The sequence below is a fragment of the Thermothelomyces heterothallicus genome, assembly GCF_042370625.1.
Source record: "Thermothelomyces heterothallicus CBS 202.75 unplaced genomic scaffold P884_scaffold_50, whole genome shotgun sequence".
Taxonomy (NCBI): domain Eukaryota; kingdom Fungi; phylum Ascomycota; class Sordariomycetes; order Sordariales; family Chaetomiaceae; genus Thermothelomyces; species Thermothelomyces heterothallicus.
This window is the reverse complement of record NW_027192611.1, coordinates 70,518-91,260: the sequence shown is the minus strand read 5'-3', so window position 1 is coordinate 91,260 and position 20,743 is coordinate 70,518. Positions and strand designations below refer to the sequence as shown.

Below are 20,743 nucleotides of genomic sequence, written 5' to 3'. Positions count from 1 at the left end.
TTTTTGGGCCATGAAAGCAGCTGAAGGGCGACCTAGTACGGTCAATCGTTAGCTTTCAGCGACAACTCACGCCTAACGGGCAGGGGAGGACTGGAATCTACAAGTTCTGTCATGGATCCTTTGTACATCGCAGCCCATGCAGGGCAACTACGGGTTTGTTGTGACGAGGTAACCCCCCCCCCCCCTTTTTTTTTTCCGGAATGCTTCTTTTTACTGTGCCCCAGGAATTGGTTAGCCTAGCTAACTCCCACCTCAGATTATCAATCTCAGCGCCCGAATTCTCGCCTCCAAAGTCCCGGACTCAGACTCGATCCTCTCTGGCCTCAACCGGGAGCTGCCATATGTTGCCTCCTCACTAGGGGAAATCCAGCAGATTTGGAAGACGCATGGTCCTACCCTCATGATGCACCCGGCTGCCGGGTTTGGCATGTGGTCCAGTGTCCAGAAGAACCTTGAAAGCGCCAACATCAGCTTTCAGGCAGTCAAGAGCAAGCTCATCCCCGTTCTGGAGAGCGTGGGCAAGAGGGGAGGCTTTCTCGGTATCAACTCGGGAGCATGGAAGTTTGGTCTGCGGGTCAGAGCCCTGGCCGTGTACCAAGAGCGCATCAGGGCTCACTACACAGCCTTTCGAATTGGCACGAACATGATGACCATGTATGTCCGCCTCGTCTCTCGGCCTAATGGCGTAACCATGCTGCGTTCTCTCTAACGGGGTCGGGCGTCTCAGATGCGTCGGCTCCGCTGATCGGCAGTCGTCTCTTGTTGCTCTCAACGGCCATATCCAGAGCCTGGCTGCCGCCAAGGGGTCGTTAAGTAAGGAGTCCTTTGTGGGAACGGACGAGGAGAAGGAGAGAAAGGAGCTGGAAATTACGTTAGAGTACCTTATCGCAGCTGCGCGGTCATTCCACTCCGGACAGCAACCCTACCCCGGAGTTCCGCAGCCGCAGTACTACCCCGGACAACAGCCGTACGCCGGCGTGCAACCACCGCAGGCGTACTCCTCGGAATACCAGGCATGCGCGGCTGGGCATCAACACCAACGGCCATACACACAGGCACCGCAGCCATCTATGGGAGGATGGGGAGGACAGCAGCAGCCATATCTACAGCCCCCTGCGCCGGCAGCCGCGATTAGCGCACCGAGCGGTCCTGCGCTGCCGGCATCCGGAGGTGCGACAAGCCCGGCGTTGCGACCAGCGTCTTGGATCGAAGAAGAGGAGGACGCCCACGGATCACTTCCTCCGCCGTCGTACGCGCAAGCCGTTGGCGGCGCGCAGCAGTTCGAGGGCGAAGTTGATGATGTTGACGAAGACGACGACCACGACGACGGCTACGGCGATGGACCCAGGCCGACCGCTTACCACATCGCGGCGCGGACGGGCGACTTCGACACGATCAAGCGGCTCGTCGCGAACGGGGAGGACCTGCACGTCACGGGCGAGATCGGACAGTCGCCGGCGTACTCGGCCGCGTGCAGCGGGCACGCCGAAATTCTCGAGTACCTCATCCAGCACGGGGGCGACTACACGTCCGGCAACGAGCACGGCTTCACCCCGCTCTGCGCCGCCGCCTGCTGGGGCCAGCCCGAGACGCTCCTGATTCTGCTGCGTTACGGGGCCGACCCGAGCGTGCCCTCGGTCGACGGACAGAGCCCGCTCTACAAGGCCGCCGAGAACGGCCACCTGAGCACGGTCCAGGTGCTCGTCGAGCACGGCGTCGACATCGACGACAGGCGGGCGCCCCGGAGGCAGACCCCCCTCAGCGTCGCAGCCGAGGAGGGCCACGCCCACGTCGTGGAGTACCTCGTGAAGCACGGCGCGGACCAGAGCATTCCCAACGAGTACGGGTGCACGCCGCTGAGGACTGCCGCTTTCTACGGCAAGACTGAGGTCGTGAGGGTCCTGCTGCAGCACGGGGTTGCTCCCTTGGACACCCCCTGCCAGTGGGGACAGACTCCCCTCCACTCGGCCGCCCGCAAGGGCCACACCGAGGCCGTCCGGCTGCTGCTCCAGTACGGGGCGGACGTCAACCGAGCCGGCGGCGACGAGGCCTGGGCTCCGCTGACCGCGGCGTCCGAGGAGGGCCACCTCGAGATCGCCCGGCTGCTCCTGTTGCGCGGCGCGGACACGCGGACCGCGACGTCGACCGGGCGCACGGCGCTCGAGCTCGCCGCGAGCAAGGGCCACACAGAGGTGGTGAGGGCGCTGCTCGAGCGCGGGGCGGACGTAACGGCCCGCACCGAACTCGGGGAGACGCCCCTCTGGTCGGCGGCGCACAACGGGCACGCGGCGGCCGCAGAACTGCTGCTTCAGCACCGGGCAGATCCCAACACGGCCACCAAGAAAGGGTGGACTCCCGTGGGGGCGGCGGCCTACCAGGGCCACCTGGACGTGGTGAGGCTGCTGCTGTCGCGGGGGGCGGACATCCGGATCCCGACGGCGACGGGCCGCCTGCCGCTCGAGGTTGCGGCGCACGAAGGGCAAGTCGAGGTGGTGCGGGCGCTCCTGCAGCACGGCGCCGACGTGACGGCCGCAGATGCGGTCGGCGACACGGCGCTGTACTCAGCGGCCGTCAACGGGCACGCCGCCATCGTCGACCTGATCCTGCAGCAGCCGCGTGTGCATGTCAACCGGGCCAACCGGAACAAGTGGACGCCGCTCCACGCCGCGGCCAGCAACGGGCACCTGGCCGTGGTCCGCTCGCTGCTGGCGCGCGGGGCCGCGGTGGCCACGCGCAACGACAGCGGCGTGTGCCCGCTGCACTCGGCCTGCTCGCACGGCCACCTCGAGATCGCGCGGGAGCTGCTGCGGCGGGGCGCCCTGGTGCACTCGCGCAGCAATATCGGGCAGACCCCGCTCACTGCTGCGGCCAGCAACGGGCACGCCGACGTGCTCGAGCTGCTGCTGGACCGCAACGCGGACCCGGACACGCGCGAGGGCGTCGACGGCGGCGACGGCCTGACGGCGCTGGGCCTGGCCGCGCGCGAGGGGTACCCGGACGCGGTGCGCGTGCTGCTCGCCCACGGGGCCCGCCCGGACGCCGCTAGCCCCGTCACGGCGTGGACGGCGCTGCACTGCGCCGCCGACAAGGGCCATGCCGAGATCGCGCAGATGCTGGTGCGCGCGGGCGCCGACGTGGGCGCCCTCAACTCCACCGGCTGGACGCCGCTTCACCTGGCAGCGCGGACCGGCAGCGCCGACACGGTCCGCTACCTCGCCTCGCTGAGCGCCTCTGCCGCCGCCGCCGCCGCCGCCGGGCCCAACGGTTGGACCCCGCTGCACTGGGCCGCCGACGGTGGCCACGTTGAGGCTGCGCTGGAGCTGCTGCGCGCCGGCGCCCGCCTGGGCATCAAAGATCGCAACGGCCGCACCCCCGAGGATCTCGCTCGCCTCAAGGGGTTCCGCGAGATGGAGCAGCTGTTCATGGAGCACGGGTTCCAGAATCTCCGGTTCTGATTGTTTCCTGCCATTCTACGTCTCCTTCCTTTTCTTCTATTTTGGTTGTCTTCGAATGAAAAAGGGAGGGGGTTTCGATGTGCACATGCATCTATCTCAATTTGTCAGCGAGACATATCAGCCCATCACCTGCTTCGGCGCCTGCGACTTTGCAGTCGTCCCGTACCGCCAAACTATGGAGTGATCGGGAATGAATGCTTGCGTGATGCTCGTCTCCTTCGGTCCAGGAACAAATGCTAAGAGAGCGTCACAGATATAAACTATTGCAGATAGAGATTAACCGGGAGTTGCAGGACGTTTGCTCGCCTCGTTAGGTTACTTTCTTTCCATTCTCAATCTCCGCACGCGAACTGGTCTCAAACTGTCAAATCCAGTAGTCTCCGGTGTACGGGGTGATCATATACCGGATCTCCAGGGGCAACTGGTATTTTTTGTTCGACTTCTCTGATGGGAAGTTCGGTCTCGTCACTCGCTCTCCGCCTCGCCACTCGCGACAGAGTCTCGATTTCGTGCCGTTAGCGATTCAAATCGACTCGAATTCCGTTCGCGCTTTCACCTGGACTCTCTTCTGTAGGAACAAGACTGGCAAGAGCAAAGCCGTGGATGCTGAATTTACTGATGCGTTTGGCGGGTTTGGCGGGCAGTGCATAGATAACAGATTGGATGGGGAGAGGATTGGGGGGAACACAAAGGCCGTTTGGACCCCACAGGCCATCAACGCTTCCAGCTCGGCCAGCTCTTAATTATGGATCATCACGATGAGGGAAGGCACCTCTGCGCCTTCCAACTTCCTTTTGGCGCCAGGCAGTCAACCTCGCCCTTCGCTTCTCCCAACTTCCACCGCGAATCCCAGGGCTCGCGCGCTCATCAATTGAAGCATCAACGTCCTCAAGACCCAGGCGCGGCGAGAAACACAGGCGAAACACAAAATCAATCGTCGGTTTCTGTTCTCCACTTTCTCTAGGCCCATTCTTTTCGTGGTATTTTGCTTACATCACTTCCCTGCAGCTTGAAGTGAGGCTATTGAGAAGAGACAAACTGGATCAAACGCGATGAGGATCACGGAAACAGATGCTTGACCGACTCAGCCGTGTCCAAAACGGTCTTGGGCCAGGGGATGTAGTCCTGCCCAGTGACCCTGACTGCCTTGCTTCCGTCGTACACGATGCCGTCTGGAGGGAACCGATAGTCCGGGAGGTAGCCCTCTCCAGGATTGCCCTTGTGGATGATGCCCGCTCTCTCCGGGTACGCCTCCCGCAGCAGGTCCGCAACCGCTTGGGCCGGCGAGTGGTGGCCGGCGAGGAGGTAGCGTTCGCCGTTGGTCGCCTCCGGATGGTCGACGGCGAAGACGACGAGGCGGGCCACGTCGCGCACGTCGACGTAATGGACCAGGGCGCCCTTACGGCCGGCCTCCTCCAGCGGCATGCCCGAGTACACCTCCGGGATGAGCCGGTTGGTCTTGTTGATGTCGTCGAACGTCGCCGGGGGCACGAGCGCCGGGCCAGCAACGAAGCTGTTTCGCTTGCGGTCAGCCTGGACAGACACGACTCGGTTGACGTGATTATGCGAAGAGAAGGCCAGGGAAAGGAGAGAAGAGATGCGAGGAAAGAAAGGGGAAAAAAGACAAATAATAAATAAAAGAAAGAAAGAAAGAAAGAAAGAAAGAAAGAATACTTACCAAGGGTTGATGGATGTGACGGTGAAGCTCGGCTTGTGCTCGTCCCGGAACGCCCACAACGCCTTCTCGGCCGCGGCTTTGCTTGCCGCGTAAATGATGGGGCCCGGCGTGGCCTTGCCCATCTGTGCTACTGCGGCCTCGGCCCAGTTGTTCCAGTCCGCTTCAGTGTAGGTGTATTGCTGCTCGTCGCGTTGCTGCAGCATGGCCGCGATCGAGGACATGAGCACAAAGGTCCTGATCTTGGGCTCCTTCACGGCCGACTCGAGCGCCCGTACCGTGCCGTTGACGGCGTTCTGGAGCACGGGTTCGGGGTCGGTAAAGTCAAAAGATATCGGGGAGGCAAGATGGGCCACGGCATTGACTCCTGTGGATGATTTCCGGCTAGGTCAGCTCATACTATCCCTGCCTCTCTCTCTCTCTCTCTTGTCTTGACAAACCCCAAAAAGAAAAGGGTTGAGACGCACCCTTGACTGCCTCGTCGAAAGCTCCAGGAGCGGTGATATCTGGCACCTCGACAAACTCGAGCTTGTCCGCATATTCAGACAGGATCTCCCTCGTTCTCTCGGCCGACTGGAGATTTCTCACTGCACCCCTGACCGAGTATCCTGCCTTGAGTAATGCTTCCACCGTACGGCCGGCGATGTACCCGTTGGCGCCGGTGACAAGCACAAGTCCCTTCGCCGTCATGACGAGGATATTGGCGATACTGGTAACAATATGAGCACGTAAATGTCGTGTAGGATGTGAGGACCGTCAAGTTAAGCAGAGCAGGAGAGTGCGATGGCTGAAGTGCCTATGCAGCCAGGAACACCTGGGAGGAACGCTGGGCATTTTATATAAGGGCTGTCAAGCATCATGGCCTTTTTTCTCTTCGTTCTTGTTCCGTGGTCTTCATAATCATGCCACTTCTTTTTTTTTACTGTATTATTCAACAATTCCTCGGAGTCTCAAGATTGTTTACTCATCGTGTTGCCGAACTGTGACGATTACTGATCACGGATGCATCACTAGTGTCATTACCCTAGTTCGATACCTTTCCAAACGGCTAACCCATACATGAAGATGTCTATTTTTGTTGTACATTCTCCTCATGCAAGGGCCGCCCACCTCAATGGCTACCCTCGAAGATCATTAATCGCGCCGTCTATTGCTGACAAATGATAAAATCCCACTAACATCCACAAACAAAGACAGGGGTATCACAGGAACAACACGTATTGGAACATTCATTCCAACTCAAATGCCTACAACCTGCAGTTGGTCCCACCCCACTTCCTCTCCAGCTCGGCCAGCGCGTCGAATAACCCCCGGCTGCCGCTCCCCTCCAGGACGCCGCGCTCGTGCCGGGGCACCTTGCTCAGCACAAAGTCCGACACGGACCTCTTGTCCCGGGCGTCCGGCCTGCCGATGCCGATCGAGACGCGCGCCCACTTGCCGGCCGGGTCGGCCTGGAGGGCTCCGTTGACGCTCTTGATGCCGTTGTGTCCGCGGTGGCTCCGCTTCCAGTCCCGGATCTTGACCACGCCCAGCTCCTCCTCGAGGTCGTCGTGCACCAGCACGAACCCGACCTCGGACGGCGCCAGCCCCCGCTCGCTCAGGTGCTCCCGGTACGCCCGGGCAACCCACGGCCCGGACACGTTCATGACGGCGGGGCTCTGCAGCAGCGAGTAGCGCGCCCCGATCGACGCCAGCGCGCTCGCCTTGCCGATCTGCGCCGGCGCGAACGGCGGCTGCTCCCGCCCGAGCGTCCTCTGCAGCGCCTCCAGCACCATGTGGCCCGCCGAGTGGTAGGTGTTGCGCAGCTCGCCCGGGTTGCCGAGGCTGACTACGAGGATCCGCCGTAGCGACATGGCGGCGTCTGACGGCTGGATGGGGAAGAGAATTTGTTCGGTGGTTTCGCCAGAGTCCGTCGCGCTGGGGAAGAATCGCTCTCTCTCTCTCTCTCTTGTCGTCCTCGGTGTCTTCTTCGGTGGCCAATGGCCCAGTTCAGCGGGCATAAAGGACGCTCTACCGGCAATGGTGTCTGGACGAATGACGGGATGAACCTAGCAGGCTTCTGATAACACAGAAATATGACAATTGAGCTGCTTTCCTGCTGCTGCTGCTGCTGCCGCTTCTGATGTGATCCGGTCTCTTTTTGGCGTTTGATACTGGTACTTCGATCGAGATAAACCAACGGCTGATTCGCGCGAACACGTGGAGGTTTGTCGGAAAGAACGGCGAGAACAAGGCAAAAAGAAAGAACGTTCTCAAAAAAGAGCGACTCCGACTCTTCCGATCGTTTATAATCCTTCCATGGAGGAGCCCTCCCGGCGCGTGAGTCACCGGCTCGTGAGGTTTGGCTGAGAGATGGGCTTGCGGCGGCTTTTTGCTCCAAGCAAGTACGTCCGTATGGTCTTACGGACTGGTTACAGCACGTGCCGAATTCGCCGGCAGAGGCCCACTTCTGCGACCCACCCGCCGAGGACGTGGGGCAATCTGTGGCTTGCCAGCCTCACCCAGCGCTGACGTCGTCGGTGCCCAGTCACCGTTGCGCGGGGCTCAGGCCTGGGAACGGTGGCACTGCCACAAGCAACTTCGTCACTCCATCTGTCCAAACCCAGGCACGGCATGCTTTCCATGTTTCGGGCAATCACGCGGAGGCGCATAGTTTGGTAAACCATCAACTCCACGACATCCATTCACGTTTGCCTCTCGTTCCTTCTCTTTTCCTGCCTTGTAACAGACATTTTCACGACTCTTAACAGCCGGATAACCCCCATTTCTGCGTGCAGAGGAGTATCAGAAATCTGCAAACATGTCCTGGGCGGGTACCTGACCCAGCTGGTAGCTTCGCTCTCCCGACCCCGATGCTGATTTCGAAATGCAGGCTTCAAAAAGAATGTCAACCGCGCGACGACGCAGGTGATGATGAAGACCGGTTCGTCCCGACCGCGCCGACTCTGCGATGTCCGAAAATGACTGCGCCGTGGCTGACACGAGAGACCGAATTAGGCCATGTCGAAAAGACAAACGACCGGGATTATGAAGTCGAAGAGAGGTACGTTCCGGTACTCGAACGCCAGGTATTGAAGGATTGGATGCTGAGCAGGATTTCTAGGCGGTTCAAAACAATGGAGGCGGCATCGTTGCGGTTACAAAAGGAGGCCAAGGGATATCTCGACTCATTACGAGGTGCGCCCCTCTTGACGACCGTTGTGGATGGAGCGAGCCCGATGCTGACCCGGGCCTCTTTTTTGCAGCCATGACCGCTTCTCAGATGCGAATCGCCGAGACGATAGATGCGTTTTACGGCGACTCCGGCGCGAAGGACGGCGTGAGCAGGAGCTACAAGCAGGCGGTGGAAGATCTCGACTCCGAGACAATCAAGGCCCTGGATGGGCCATACCGGACAACAGTTCTGGAACCAATCTCGCGCTTTTGCGCTTATTTCCCCGACGTAAACGAATGTGCGTCGGCTGCTCCATCCAGTCTATCCCATTCGCCCCCAACACCCCCCTCCCCCCACAAAACCTCTTCGTCTCTCTCTTTTCTCTCTCTCTCTCTCTCTCTTTCATCTAGCAGCCGTTTCTCTGACAATTACGGCACCAGGCATCAAAAAGCGCGGCCACAAGCTCCTCGACTACGACGCGCTCCGCGCCAAGGTGAAGAAGCTGGTCGAGAAGCCGGACAAGGACGTGACCAAGCTCCCGCGCGCCGAGAAGGAGATGGAGATGGCCAAGGCGGCCTACGAGCAGCTCAACGAGCAGTTGTGCTCCGAGCTGCCGCAGCTCATCGACCTCCGCGTGCCGTATCTAGACCCGTCGTTCGAGGCCCTCGTCAAGATCCAGCTGCGGTTCTGCGCAGAGGCCTACAGCCGCATGGCCCAGGTCCAGCAGTACCTCGACGCCGACACTCGGGAACAGTACGCCCAGGGCCATTTGGACACGAGGGTGGAACAGGTGCTGCAGGAAATCAGGGAGCTAAGCATCAGCGGGACAGTCTGATCTCTTTTCTACTGGAGTATGAAGAGGGGACACCGTATGGAACGTGGGCGGACTTTTTGACCCTTATACGGCAATTGGCGAGCGGTCGAGATCACGCTTCTACTTTATTTTTCGGCGTACCGGTTTGGCGTTGGGCTAAATCATACAGAGGGATCCCGGCGTACACATAGGGGTGTGTAACTGAAAATGATGTGCATTTGGGAGAGACGTGAGTCGTTATGCGACGTGACGAGGCATATGTCGACATGATAAGCATATTTTTCCTGCTTTGTCTTGGGACTGTTGTTTCTGGTGCTCTCCGTGAGACGGATCTGGCGAGGAGTTCTGGCTCGCAAGCTACGACGAGGAAATTGGAAGTCTGTCAAATTGTTCGAGAACCTGGGACCCGGAGCGAGACTGAAATACAGGGGCCACTCCGCTCTGCACGGGAGATCGTCTGTGTGCGGTGCACCGCCCCATTGACGTAACACACCGAGCTGTGGGATCGTCGGAAGCGAGATGGGAGGGTACAAATTCGGTACAACTGATGATGCAAGGGCATGACTGGCTGCCCGTTAAGCCGAAGAGGTGCATTCGTATTCAGATCTTGGTAATGCTGCCAAAGAAAGCTACCCGGCATGATGTCGAGTTGAACAAAGAACACGCCACTGGAAGTTGGCGGACCAGTCGCGTCACCGATAACTATTGTGCTGGACCAAAGATCATGGGTAACGTTAAGAGTCGGTAAATAAAGAGAGCCTGCTCGATCTGTGCCAATTCCAGGTTGCCCTACACTGCACCAGTGCATTATCTGCGGCAGTGTACGGAGTACACTATGGTAATCCGTAGTCCGTACGGCACACCGCACATCTGAACATCCGAGTCGGCGCCGATTGTCGATCCAACGACTCGAGCGTCAGAGTTGGGGCTGAAACGGCCTCAATGACCGGGGTGCTCCGTGTGGCCGGCTGGGTTGGCATGTTTCGGGGCGCCATGAAGCGGCGGTTTCGATTGGCGGCCAACCCCTGCATTGGAGGCTCACGGATCTCTCCTGCGGTTGCTGCTCGCTTCGGGCTATCAGCAAGGGCTCTTCTTTCGACTCAAACCCCCATCAGAATGAGAGCCCACAGAGCCGCGATTTTCTCATCCCATCAACTCAATTCCTCTGCTTGTTGAAGGTTAGCACTCCGCACTACTCCGTAGAGTGGCAGCATTAGCGTTCAACCACAACGTCAGGTAAACATGTACCCGTTACTTCAAGCTATCGGAAAAAAAATAACCTGCATGGATCCTACCCGTAGGAGTCCGACATGATGCATTCCGAAACCGTATGACGGGTTCTCATCCAGGAAAGAATAAGTTCGCAAGAGTCTCTGCATCCCAGTGACAGTGTTTTACATAATGATGACCATCCGCGTCTCGCCGTGGAACGGGAGGGCGGTGCTAGCGAACAGATTGCTGCGCCTCAAAGAGTGGTTCGCTAAGATGGCCCCGACTGATCGGAAACCCTGTCCCCGAGTGTCGCCATGAGTCGCTGCTTGCCATACGATCGTCTTCCCCACCGTTTCCATCAAGCGGCGGAGGCAAAGGACGGACAGTCCAGGAGGGACCATCTTCCCCAACAATGCCGGGACGCGCGTTCTAGCGGAGACGGAATATTTTGTCGGAGTGCGGGTCACTAAATGTTACAAAGGGCCTTTATTCAAAAAAAAAAGAAAAAAAAAGAATGAAAGCCTGTGTGTATCCGTAATTATATACAAAAGCCGCCGACAAGCAATGTCTTCAACACTCTCGAAGAAATGTTGTTAATGCCAGACCATTGGCATTATTCGATCGTCGATCATCGTCATCGGTTGACTGTTCCGTGCCGCCTCTTGGCAGCCAGGCACAGTTGCAGCTGCACCCCAAGCCAAGCTCTGCAGCATTAGTTAGTTACTGAGTAGTGTACTGGCCTGGAACCCCTGCCAGAAACGCTGACCAGGGTCTCCCGCTCAACCGTTTGAGGAGCGAGTTTCGCATCCGGAGGCCCAGATCCAATTGTTACTGCCACCCCTTAACTAACCCTCAACGGCCACGTTCGTTACTTTACATAGTAATCAAGAATGGTCTCCCACTCGGTCGACCTCTTCAGACTCTCATTCTTTTCTCTCGTTCCATGGTGAGCCCAACGCGCAAGCTGGGTTGCCCGACATTTACAATACCCTAGCTCAGACCCCTGTCGCTGCTTGTCACTCGTTCGCGAGATTCGACCGCCAGCCAACCATCACGCCAAAATATTAGGGAGGTTGGTGAGCCTGCTGTGTGCTGGCAGTTTCCTCCACAGAAAGCAATAAAGACACACCGGAGCCGGCTCCTGTCAGAGAAGACAATACCTCGGACTTTCTCTTAAGGGAACCTCCCATCAATACCGTCTTTTCGCACTTCCGATAACGACAACATAGCCGCCATGCATATCACCAAGAAGTTCGACCGCGCCTTTCAGTGGGCCGGTGAGAAGATGGGCGGCGAGGCCAAGACCACCATGTCAGAAGAATTCAAGATGCTCGAGACCGAGATGGCACTGCGCTTCGATGGTAAGTTGCCCGTTTGTTCCTCCTGCAGCCCAGCAGCAAGACCAACCGTCTGACAACATCCCAGGCATGGAACGTCTCCAGAGATCCATGAACCAGTACGTCAAGTGGATGGGCCGACACCTCGACGCTTCGGAGGACAAAGAGAAAGCGCTCCCTGTGGGATACTTGGGCCGTACCATGGCCAACCACGGCGAGGAGTTCCAAGCGGACTCCGAGTTTGGGAACTGCCTCATAACGATGGGTCGCGCCAACGAACGGCTGTCGGCCATCCAGGAGGCCTTTGTTGCTGATGCCACTGCCTCTTGGCTGGGATCCCTCGAGAGATCCTTGGCCATGATGAAGGAGTACCAGGTCGGTCCCGGCCCCCAACTGCTCTGCGGCCGTCCAGTTCACTAACAGTCTCATTCAGGCCGCCCGTAAGAAGCTTGAGAGCCGTCGGCTGGACTACGACGCAAGCATCAGCAAGCTCCAAAAAGCAAAGCGTGACGATTTTCGTCTTGAAGAGGAACTCCGGGCCGCGAAGGTCAAGTATGAAGAGTCGACCGAAGACGTCCTCCGCCGCATGCAAGACATTCAGGAAGCTGAAGCGGACAACACCCGGGATTTGACCCGTTTCCTGGACGCTGAGCTTGAATACCACGAGCGGTGTGCGGAGGAGCTCCGTCGCGTCCGCCAAAACTGGCCCGCCACGTCCTCTTCAAGCTACAGCCCTGTCAAACCCCGCGCAGCCTTTCGCAACCGCTCCGCCACCACGGGCAGTTCCACCGAGCGCCTGTCCCGCGCAGCGACTTTCGACGAGTCGAGCGCGCCGCCGGTCCGCATGCCCATCCGCCCCGCACACTCGCGCGTTCAGTCCTCGCCGCAGAAGGTCGACGGGCCCGTCCGGCCGACAATTGGCAGCAAACCAAACACCAGCGGCGCCAGCATTCAAGGTGATGCCATCATCAGCCGCGAGCGCGGCGCCAGTATGAGCAGTATCGCGACCCCGTCCCCGATCAACGACGTGAGCGCTCTTCGCGGAAAGCTGCGCCCCATCAGCAGGATCTTCAGTTCCGGAAACACGACGCGGGACCACGGCAACAACAGCAACAACAACAACAACAGCAGCAGCAGCAGCAGCAATAGTAATAAAAACGACGTCTTTGCCGATGGCTACAGCGACGGCGACGACACGGCGAGCGATGCGGGCAGCCCGAACTGGAGCAACCGGAGCACCAGCTCGGCTGCCAGCAGCGTTGGGAGTCTGAGTCGGAGTCCGAGTGAAATCACGGTGACGGGCGTCAAGAAGGCACCGCCCCCGCCGCCCCCGAGCAGGGCCAAAAAGCCGCCCCCGCCCGTGCCTGCGAGAGGGGGGGTTGGGTACTGATCGTGGAATCTAAGAGGAACTTACTATTGGGCATGGTCAACTCGAATGATGGACGGTACATCACGAAGAAAAATATGGCTCGGTTTGACGGCGTTCTGGTGTCTCTTGGTGTCGGCATCATTTTTGGTTTCGCGGACTGGCTCCGCCTGGTTCTGGGAGGGAGGGAGAGAGGCGTCTGTCTTCCAAAGTAAAGAGTACCAGTTATGATATGAAGATAAGGACAGAGTCGTCTATGCGGGCTGCAAGGTACAAATCGCGATAACTTCGTATGCTTCAGATCTTTAGCTTCCCGATCGGGAATGCTTCACCCCTTGGATACGGTAGGTGGTATGTGGCACTCCGCAGTTCACGCACCCCAGGCCTGCGGCGCGGCGATCCAAGCGGACCGGCTGCGGCACCCCTGCCGCCAAGAGGCGCTAAACTGTACCGCCGCCACGGGGGCTGGGTGGGGAGGTCCACACCTCGATTCCGCAACTCTACCCTAGGATTAGTGTACGCTTAGTGCCACCTCTTGCAGACCGTGACGCCAACTGAATCGCCGAGCCTCCCTTTGCTTCCCGCACCACCCGCCGAGAGGATCGCTGCCATGGCTACCGAAGATGAGCGGTACCGTCAGTCGTCGCAGTACCAGCTGTGGTCTTTCTCGCCCGCCCAGCTGGCCGAGATGCGAGAGAAGACCAACGCCGCGGCCCGCGCGCGAATCGCCGAACGCCTATCTTCGCTCCCTGCCCACTCCAACAGCACGTCTACCCCATCCTCGAGCGTGAACACTCCCGATCCCGATGGCACACCCGCCCCGGCGCTCCCCGAGTTTCTCACCGCCGCAGAAGAAGCACAGCTGGTAACCTTCTTTACCTCGGAGCTGTTGCGGGCGGGCGACCATGCCGAGATGTCGGACGAGATCAAGGCGACCGCGGCCGCCTTCTTCCGGAGATTCTACGTTACAAATAGCATAATGACATACCCACCCCAGGAGATGTTGATAGTGGCCTTGTTCTTTGGGTGCAAAGCGGAGGGGTCCTTCGTGAGCATCTCAGAGTGAGCACTTCGCCCCATCCCCCCCCCCCCCCCCAGGGTTCGAATAAACGCATACGGCTGACCACACGGTTTTCAGTTTTGTCAAGACGTTTGGGAAAGATAACCCAGAAGAAGTTCTGGCAGGCGAGTTCCTACTCTGCCAGGGCCTTCGGTTCGCCATTGACGTGAAGCACCCTTTCCGCGCCCTGCGCGGGGCCTTGATGGAGCTCGCCGCTCTCCCCGACATTGACGTAGGTGCATCTCCCGGACGCGGACCCTTCGGATAGTTTTGTGCACTGACTGACATCTCCATCTGAAACGCAGCGAGCCCGCCTGGGTGCGGCAGAGACCCGTGCTCGCGAAATCCTGCGCTTCAGCCCCCTCATCACGGACGCCTACTTCCACTACACCCCCAGCCAGATCATGCTTGCCGCGCTCTCCCTCGCAGACCGCGGCCTCGCCGAGCGCCTCATAACGAAGACCTTTCACCACGTCTCCCCGCCCCCCGACTCCGGCGCCGACACACCTTCTGCTTCCGGGACCGACTCCGGGGGCGCCGCCGCTCCTTCCAAGACTCCTGCCGTCCGCCCCGGCGAAGACAAAGCGCAAATCATCGGCTCCCACCTCCGCGATAAAGTCCTCGGAACCATCGAAGCCTGCCGGGAAATGCTGGCGAAGGAGCTTCCCGAGCGGAGGGAACACTGGACAAATGTACAGAGATCTATATACCCCGTCTCCGTTCCTAACTGCCTACCTCCTTTTCTCTCCTTCCCTCCTCGTCAACCCCGCTTGGTCGATGAAGTCAACCTGTTTTGCACCAACCCGACACTAACCACAAAATCCATATAGAAAGCCGTGATCAAGGCGCAGATCACCCCTCTCCGCAAGAAGCTCAACAAGTGTCGCGACCCGGAGCGCTGGAACTTGATCGAGCTGCAGCGGATGCGGCGCCAGCAGGCCTCAAAGAAGGCCGACTCCGAAGACGATGATCCCGATGACCGCAAAGACGGTGGCAACACGTTGCAGAGCGACGCGGCCGTGTTTGGGGAGCCGCTGGCTGCCTCGCGGGATAATAAGCGGAGGAAGGTCCAAGGGAACGGGACAGGGCTGGATGATCCTTTCGGTGGCCCTTTGTGACGCTTCCCCCCCTGTTGATATTCCGGGCAGCATACTGGGAAGATGGCATATGGGTCACGGCGTTCTTGTGGGGCATTGGGGTGCTTGTTTTTATACTAAAAGGCATGGCGTTCTTGCGAGAGAAATCCTGGAATTCGAATCAGAAACATTCATGAGAGGGAAGCATTCTGGGCGCCACAGGCCTGGACTGATAATAATGACAGGAATTGCGCCTTCTTGCGTTGTCCTGGGGTTCAACTCCCAATCCAGCAGGCTATTGATTCTGTGCGGGATCAGCCAGAAAAGGCAACGCAAAGAGCCGAACCGAGGTTCATCAGCTGTCGGTGTCCATCTGCCCGAGCCAGCCGGAACACCTCGCGTAAATGCTACTGCGTAGAGCCTGCCTGCCAGCACTGTTCGTTGGCGTTGGGTGACGAAAACTCTACCCCACAGGAAAGCATGAAATGCAGGAAATAGACTCTGAAGTGAGCTGATACGGTAGCATCAAAAACAACGTTCGCTGGGACTGCTTCGTCGTCGATCAAAACAAAACAAAACAAGAATTGGCCTCCTTCTCCCCCCCTCCAAAAAAATTGTGAGTCCATATTCTCGCTGGCATTCCGATGGTCAGACATGGCTAAGCAGGGCCAGACGGGCAAGCTGCCGACGGTAGCTTCGCACAGAATGCTTGTGGAAACAACGCCGGAGTGGGCCGAACGTTGGGGCGTACTCGCTATTAGTTGATAAACCCATGCCGCTTCAGCTGGCTTTCAAGACTCGCAACGGCCTCTCCTATCCCTGGCTCCTTCCCGGTCTGCTTTTCCCAGTTGCGTACCGTTTCCATTATCATCCCCGCCCTGAGCCTGAAGTGCTCGCGGACGATGTCGCCAAATATGGGGTCGTCTTCTTCTGGAGGAGACTGGCAAGGCGGAGGGGGGGTTGGCTCGGGAGTTGTATAAAATGAGAGCTCATCCGGGATGAACGGGGATATCATTGGACTGCTTAACAGCTCAATAGGCATCAGGGAATGTATGTGGTTGGTAAGAGTGGACTGCAAATGTGAGAGAACAGCTGGTATTTGGCTTGACTTGGGTTGATTCGCCGTCCAGCCGTCCAGCTGACTCTGCGAGCCTGTGGTTGATGCCGGAGTTGCCATTGAAGTGCTTGGAGGCGCGTAGGTGGTAGAGTTTCCGGTTTTTCCCTGGACAGGCAGCTGAGCGCTTGGGTGCGAATTGGCGGGCATTGATTGCTGATGGAGGGCCCCAGTCAAGTGATCAGTGGCTTCCCTGGGTCCTGGCTGACTATCGTGCGCCGTGACCTGAGGCGGATGTTTTGGAGCTAAGGGTTGTTCGGTCGTTTCTTGGGACTGTTGCAGGGGTGCCGTCTCTTTAGGGGCCGATGTGTGGGTTGCCACGGAAGGCTGGGTAGGACCAGCTAACCGTTCTGCCAACCATGAGTTCAAGGCGTACCGGACGGTTAGGTGCTCAATATTCCTGTTGTACGCTTGGACTCGTGCGGGATCATTATGGTATTCGAAGCCAGGCTCGTTGTAGTAGGGTTGATCGTTGAAAATCATGGCTAGTAATTAACACTGGTTATCGCTTTGCTTAACCTTACTGCTGACAACAAGAGCCCTACCTTGTATCGAAACCAAGAGCTGCAGAATAGACGAGCCGTCCGGTTCCCATGGTTGGCCATCCCATGTCCCCAGCAATGAGAAGCAGACTAATCATCATAGGTTAATTAGTTAGTTGAGTCAGATTGGAGGACCCGGTGGGTTGCAGGCAGGTCGGTGGGTATCATCGAATTGGGCAAAACATACTCTTGCCAGTGTTGTACAGATTCGGGTTGAAGCGAACGCGCCCGCCTCCTGTTGTTCGAAAGAACATCTTCGGTGGTCGTTGTGGGAAGTCGCTGCCGCAAAACATGTCAAACTCGAACAGACCGTGCTCGTAGGGAGTGTCGGCTGGGCCAACAATCAAGACCTTCAGCACATCGAGGCGGCTTTCACCGTGCCGAACGTAAATCCCTTGAGGAAGATCGGCGCTTAAGGACGAGACTTGAGCGAGGAGCTTTCTCATCCTGCCCGGTGCATGCTCTGACTTTTCTGCCTCTCGTGCCTCCTTCTCGTAGCAGGAACTGCTCACAATCAAGTCATCCGAAACTTCCTTAACACAGTTTTTCCGGTGAAACTCGGCTGCTCTTGTCAACCCCTCCTGATGTGCCACATCCCGAGCTACTTTGTCGGCGTCTGCACGCATCCTGCGCGTGGCGACATTTGTGGTTGGTATGGTTAAGGACGAGGAAACTGGTCCGCGGGCCGGGTCGACTTCCTCGATCGCGAGCCGCGAGCGAAGAACGGAAAGACCGTCGGAGAGGGTGCAGATTCGTTGCACCATCTCAAGCAGCCTTCCTCCCTCCTCCTCCCCATCAATGTTTGCAATGCGGCGGGACGCTTCGATATACTTGCGACAAGGGGCCGCCAGATGCTCCGTGATGGTAGACAGGGATTGTGCGGTCTCGTACGCAGTAGTAACCCTGGTGGCCCGTCCCTTTGAGGTTCTTCCTAGAATGAAGTGGGGCAGTCGCTCTCCCAGGGGGAAAAGGATCCTTTCACGGACGAGAAATGGGCGGGTACTGTTATGGCTCAAGACGGTTTCCATGAAGTCCAAAACTGCTGCTATAGGGTCGTATTGCTTGGTCATCTCCTCGATCGAAGCGTACCTAAGCAATTCGGAAGCATGTTCCAATATTGGACTTCTCCACAGCATCTCGGAGACGGCCGGCTGAGGGAGACGATCGAATGCCGTTGCCTCCCTTTTGCCCGAGGGCAGGACCGACGAAAGAGCCTCAAAGTAGAGCTGCAATTCGCGGGTGCTGCGGTCAGCATCTTGCAAACCTGGACCAACCTTCTTCTCCCGCTTCGGGAAGCTGTCTCCGTATCCTGTGCCTTTGGAGAGCTGCGACTGCCAGTTTCGACTTCTGCTCTTCGCTGCGAACGGCCCCAGGCTCGATGACGATTCCGCCTTTGGGTAACATATCTTGATTGCTCGCTTGGACGATGGCGATGACGGAGTTGTTGCTTCAAGGCCACAGAGAAGAGAAAAAATGAGAAAAAAGCGACCCTGGTCACAACACCAGGCGGTTTGGAAGTGTTTGCTTGAGACCACATGCTTGAGGGTAGGTGTTGCGCTACCGGGGTAATATCTGAGGCACTCTGCGCAAAACCATCCCTTGCACCTAGAACAGAAGGAAAGTGGGTGGAGATACCCTGATTTGGTCAACTTCTGTTGGATCTGGGGAACGGAATGATGGGCTTACGCGACTCTTTTAGCATTTTCCCTGTCCTTCTGATAAGGTCGGCGGCGTCGGTCTCGATGGGCGTTTTGCAGGCAGCGCAAGATCTGGTTCTCAGACGCTTGCGATACTCGGCTAACAGGTCAACACCAACTCTCCGGTCTTGGGCACTTTTCTTCGACGCTGGAGAGGGCCCATCCTGGCGAGTCAGCTTCTCTTGCAGAAGCCCAGCAACTTTTCGGTCGCTACCATCTTGGGTCCATTGCTTTCGAGTGCTGTTTGCCGCTTCAGAAGGGAAGAGCGAGGGCTCCATCGGAGATATCATCGGAGGGATGTGGACGCTATTCGAGTTTCCAGTCGGCAAGCTAAAAAGCTCCTCTAGATCGTAGTCGACACTCGAAGGGGAACTCATAAGATCTTGAAGTTGGGAAGCACGATTAGCACTTGACAAACATGCACTGAGGCTTTCTACAAACGGTTGAAAGATGTGGAAGGCTAGTGATCGTCGCAACCTGTCGGAATAAAGCGTCACTAACCGATGGGGCTCTCTATCGATCCTTGGTGACATTCGTCCCCTTGAGGAGCCGGGCCGATACCTGATTGATGCTGGTTACCCATGGTTGGGTGGCTTGACGACAACAATACGTGGGCAGGATTGGCGGCTAGTGGAGAAGGGAATGAAAGAGGCGGAGCAGATGGGAAATCTGAGGGCTGGTGCATCTGTGGACTTTCTGAAGGAAGTCAGTCGTGGTGTCGCATATTCTGTAGTGGTTCGGGGCTTGAACGCCTTACCTGCATCTGTATTCGTCCCGGTGCGCGGCTGATTGGACACCTGGGAGCCCTGGAACGTGCTGCTCTCCCGGTCAATGCGCCTTTGGAGCACAGCGCGCCACCGTCGAGTTGTTTTGTGTAGTCTACTTCGCAAAGAGGGCATTGTTGAAAAGGATGCTCGCCTCAGACAGAACCAGATCGGTGCATCGAAACGTTATACAGCGGCGGAGTGACGTTACCAAGCGCAAAGAGCCGCAACCCAAGACGCCGGTTGGGCTGTGGCAGGGAATGAAGGATGTCCGACATGGGTAGGCTTTGGAAGCCCCAGTCGCATGGCGCGACCCCGACCTGGAGATGGCTTTGGGCAGCAGAAGGCGTAGGAGGGTTCCAATCGTTTTATCGCCTCGTCCCTGGCGTTTTGCAGCTGAGGGTTCTGAGAGCTCTCGTCAGTCTTGGCCCCGCTGATGGTGGTCGCAAGGCATCGGAGTTGAAAGCCGGTGAGGGGTCGGCTCAAAGCGTCAAAAGGAGCAGGAGCGAGTCAGCTGTTCCTACGGCTGGGGAATGATGCGTGATTAAAGATATGATGGAAGAGGAGAGTACGAAAGCTCGGTTAGTTATTCACCCAAACCCTGGTAAATTCATCGGAAGCGTCGAAGTATATTAATTACAAGCATGTACGATCATGAACGAACTCAGTCTATACACCATCACAGACTCGAAAGTCAAGTGCACTGGCAGTCATTTTCGGCTGCAGTCGGATCGATGACGCTTAGGCTTTGGTGACTGCCAGTGTCATTGTTGGAACCGGATTTCCAAGGTTGGATTTGCCGGGCTGGTCGCAACTGCCCACAAAAGTTCGTGTGCGGAGAGGTTGCCTGCAGGCTGCTGCGTCACGGGAGCTGGGAGGGGTCGATAATGTGGCTGCTGATTGGGAAGCCAGGTCAGTTTGCTCATTGTGTAAGAAAGACCTCATTTGTCTGTCTCTCGGTTCGGTAGCCCAAGGAGGTCCCAACCAGCCCAGTTATTACCAAGCTAATTATGTTTGCTTTCGGCTCGTCTGTTTGGCTCTTGAAAACAGCTTTGATAGGAGGTATGCCTGCTGGCAGTAATTATTATATTGCCATTCATTGCACCCGCAGACCTCTTCGTGTGCAGAAGGATCTGCGTCGAGATCTTGGCGTCTACGTCGATTATGTTAATTATAATTATCGGAACGATCAGAGGTGGTGACATTCTCCATCGTCAATGACAATCGAACTTGTCAGAAGCTGTAGAGCTTCTAAGAGTATTAGTATTAGCCACACGCATGCCACAGTTGTATGAGGCTGTTCAACGCATTGGCCAGTTCCTTTGTCTATAAATATCACTCGTTTTTGTCTCCTTTGTAGATAGTTCAACAAGGCACTTTTCCTTCTTTCAAGCCACCCACTGTAGACGCTATTTCCAACGCTTCCGGAGCTCACCACTGCGTTCGGCAGAACTTAAATGTCTTAAATAGGCCGTCA

At 57.6% G+C, this 20,743-nt stretch overlaps 8 protein-coding genes across 8 annotated transcripts; 5 read left to right on the top strand and 3 right to left on the bottom strand.

Annotated features, from left to right (window-relative positions):
• Positions 1-15: 15 nt before the first annotated feature.
• Positions 16-2,186, top strand: P884DRAFT_252837 (ankyrin repeat-containing domain protein; the record flags this gene model as incomplete). Its single annotated transcript, XM_069440749.1, has 3 exons — positions 16-168; positions 257-654; positions 728-2,186. Coding segments are annotated over exons 1-3 (1,914 nt in total), but the record flags the coding sequence as incomplete, so codon positions are not given.
• On the top strand, positions 2,169-2,603 carry P884DRAFT_233336 (ankyrin repeat protein; the record flags this gene model as incomplete). Its single annotated transcript, XM_069439880.1, has 1 exon — positions 2,169-2,603. A coding segment is annotated over one exon (435 nt), but the record flags the coding sequence as incomplete, so codon positions are not given.
• A 1,772-nt stretch (positions 2,604-4,375) lies between these two features.
• Positions 4,376-5,820, bottom strand: P884DRAFT_321035 (uncharacterized protein; the record flags this gene model as incomplete). Its single annotated transcript, XM_069445396.1, has 3 exons — positions 4,376-4,968; positions 5,134-5,497; positions 5,598-5,820. 3 exons carry the CDS (start codon positions 5,818-5,820, stop codon positions 4,515-4,517), a joined length of 1,041 nt encoding a protein of 346 aa, XP_069293180.1. The 3' UTR covers positions 4,376-4,514.
• A 139-nt stretch (positions 5,821-5,959) lies between these two features.
• P884DRAFT_265566 (peptidyl-tRNA hydrolase) lies at positions 5,960-7,464 on the bottom strand. Its single transcript, XM_069441953.1, has one exon. The coding sequence runs from the start codon at positions 7,128-7,130 to the stop codon at positions 6,378-6,380; it is 753 nt and encodes a 250-aa protein (XP_069293179.1). The 5' UTR covers positions 7,131-7,464; the 3' UTR covers positions 5,960-6,377.
• Positions 7,465-7,704: 240 nt separating this feature from the next.
• On the top strand, positions 7,705-9,300 carry P884DRAFT_109250 (BAR domain-containing protein). Its single transcript, XM_069437071.1, has 6 exons — positions 7,705-7,943; positions 8,003-8,053; positions 8,128-8,173; positions 8,234-8,307; positions 8,376-8,582; positions 8,725-9,300. The coding sequence occupies exons 1-6, from the start codon at positions 7,931-7,933 to the stop codon at positions 9,117-9,119; spliced, it is 786 nt and encodes a 261-aa protein (XP_069293178.1). The 5' UTR covers positions 7,705-7,930; the 3' UTR covers positions 9,120-9,300.
• A 1,843-nt stretch (positions 9,301-11,143) lies between these two features.
• P884DRAFT_233327 (uncharacterized protein) lies at positions 11,144-13,307 on the top strand. The gene is made up of 3 exons (XM_069439879.1): positions 11,144-11,671; positions 11,736-12,022; positions 12,081-13,307. Exons 1-3 carry the CDS (start codon positions 11,545-11,547, stop codon positions 13,035-13,037), a joined length of 1,371 nt encoding a protein of 456 aa, XP_069293177.1. The 5' UTR covers positions 11,144-11,544; the 3' UTR covers positions 13,038-13,307.
• A 316-nt stretch (positions 13,308-13,623) lies between these two features.
• P884DRAFT_303888 (cyclin-like protein) lies at positions 13,624-15,191 on the top strand (the record flags this gene model as incomplete). The annotated part of the gene is made up of 4 exons (XM_069445061.1): positions 13,624-14,075; positions 14,152-14,305; positions 14,379-14,765; positions 14,904-15,191. The coding sequence occupies 4 exons, from the start codon at positions 13,624-13,626 to the stop codon at positions 15,189-15,191; spliced, it is 1,281 nt and encodes a 426-aa protein (XP_069293176.1).
• Positions 15,192-15,906: 715 nt separating this feature from the next.
• Positions 15,907-19,085, bottom strand: P884DRAFT_213346 (uncharacterized protein; the record flags this gene model as incomplete). Its single annotated transcript, XM_069439206.1, has 5 exons — positions 15,907-16,748; positions 16,809-16,895; positions 16,993-18,441; positions 18,492-18,884; positions 19,064-19,085. The coding sequence occupies 5 exons, from the start codon at positions 19,083-19,085 to the stop codon at positions 15,907-15,909; spliced, it is 2,793 nt and encodes a 930-aa protein (XP_069293175.1).
• Positions 19,086-20,743: the final 1,658 nt, after the last annotated feature.

What these genes read in the sequence shown, in the direction of transcription:
- P884DRAFT_265566 (XM_069441953.1), bottom strand. Translation starts at nt 7,130, where the DNA reads ATGCCCGCTGAACTGGGCCATTGGCCACCGAAGAAGACACCGAGGACG.
- P884DRAFT_233327 (XM_069439879.1), top strand. Translation starts at nt 11,545, where the DNA reads ATGCATATCACCAAGAAGTTCGACCGCGCCTTTCAGTGGGCCGGTGAG. An exon ending in GATGGCACTGCGCTTCGATG is followed by an intron (nt 11,672 to 11,735) that starts GTAAGTTGCCCG and finishes ACAACATCCCAG; the next exon opens with GCATGGAACGTCTCCAGAGA. An exon ending in CCATGATGAAGGAGTACCAG is followed by an intron (nt 12,023 to 12,080) that starts GTCGGTCCCGGC and finishes AGTCTCATTCAG; the next exon opens with GCCGCCCGTAAGAAGCTTGA.
- P884DRAFT_109250 (XM_069437071.1), top strand. An exon ending in ATATCTCGACTCATTACGAG is followed by an intron (nt 8,308 to 8,375) that starts GTGCGCCCCTCT and finishes TCTTTTTTGCAG; the next exon opens with CCATGACCGCTTCTCAGATG. An exon ending in TTTCCCCGACGTAAACGAAT is followed by an intron (nt 8,583 to 8,724) that starts GTGCGTCGGCTG and finishes TTACGGCACCAG; the next exon opens with GCATCAAAAAGCGCGGCCAC.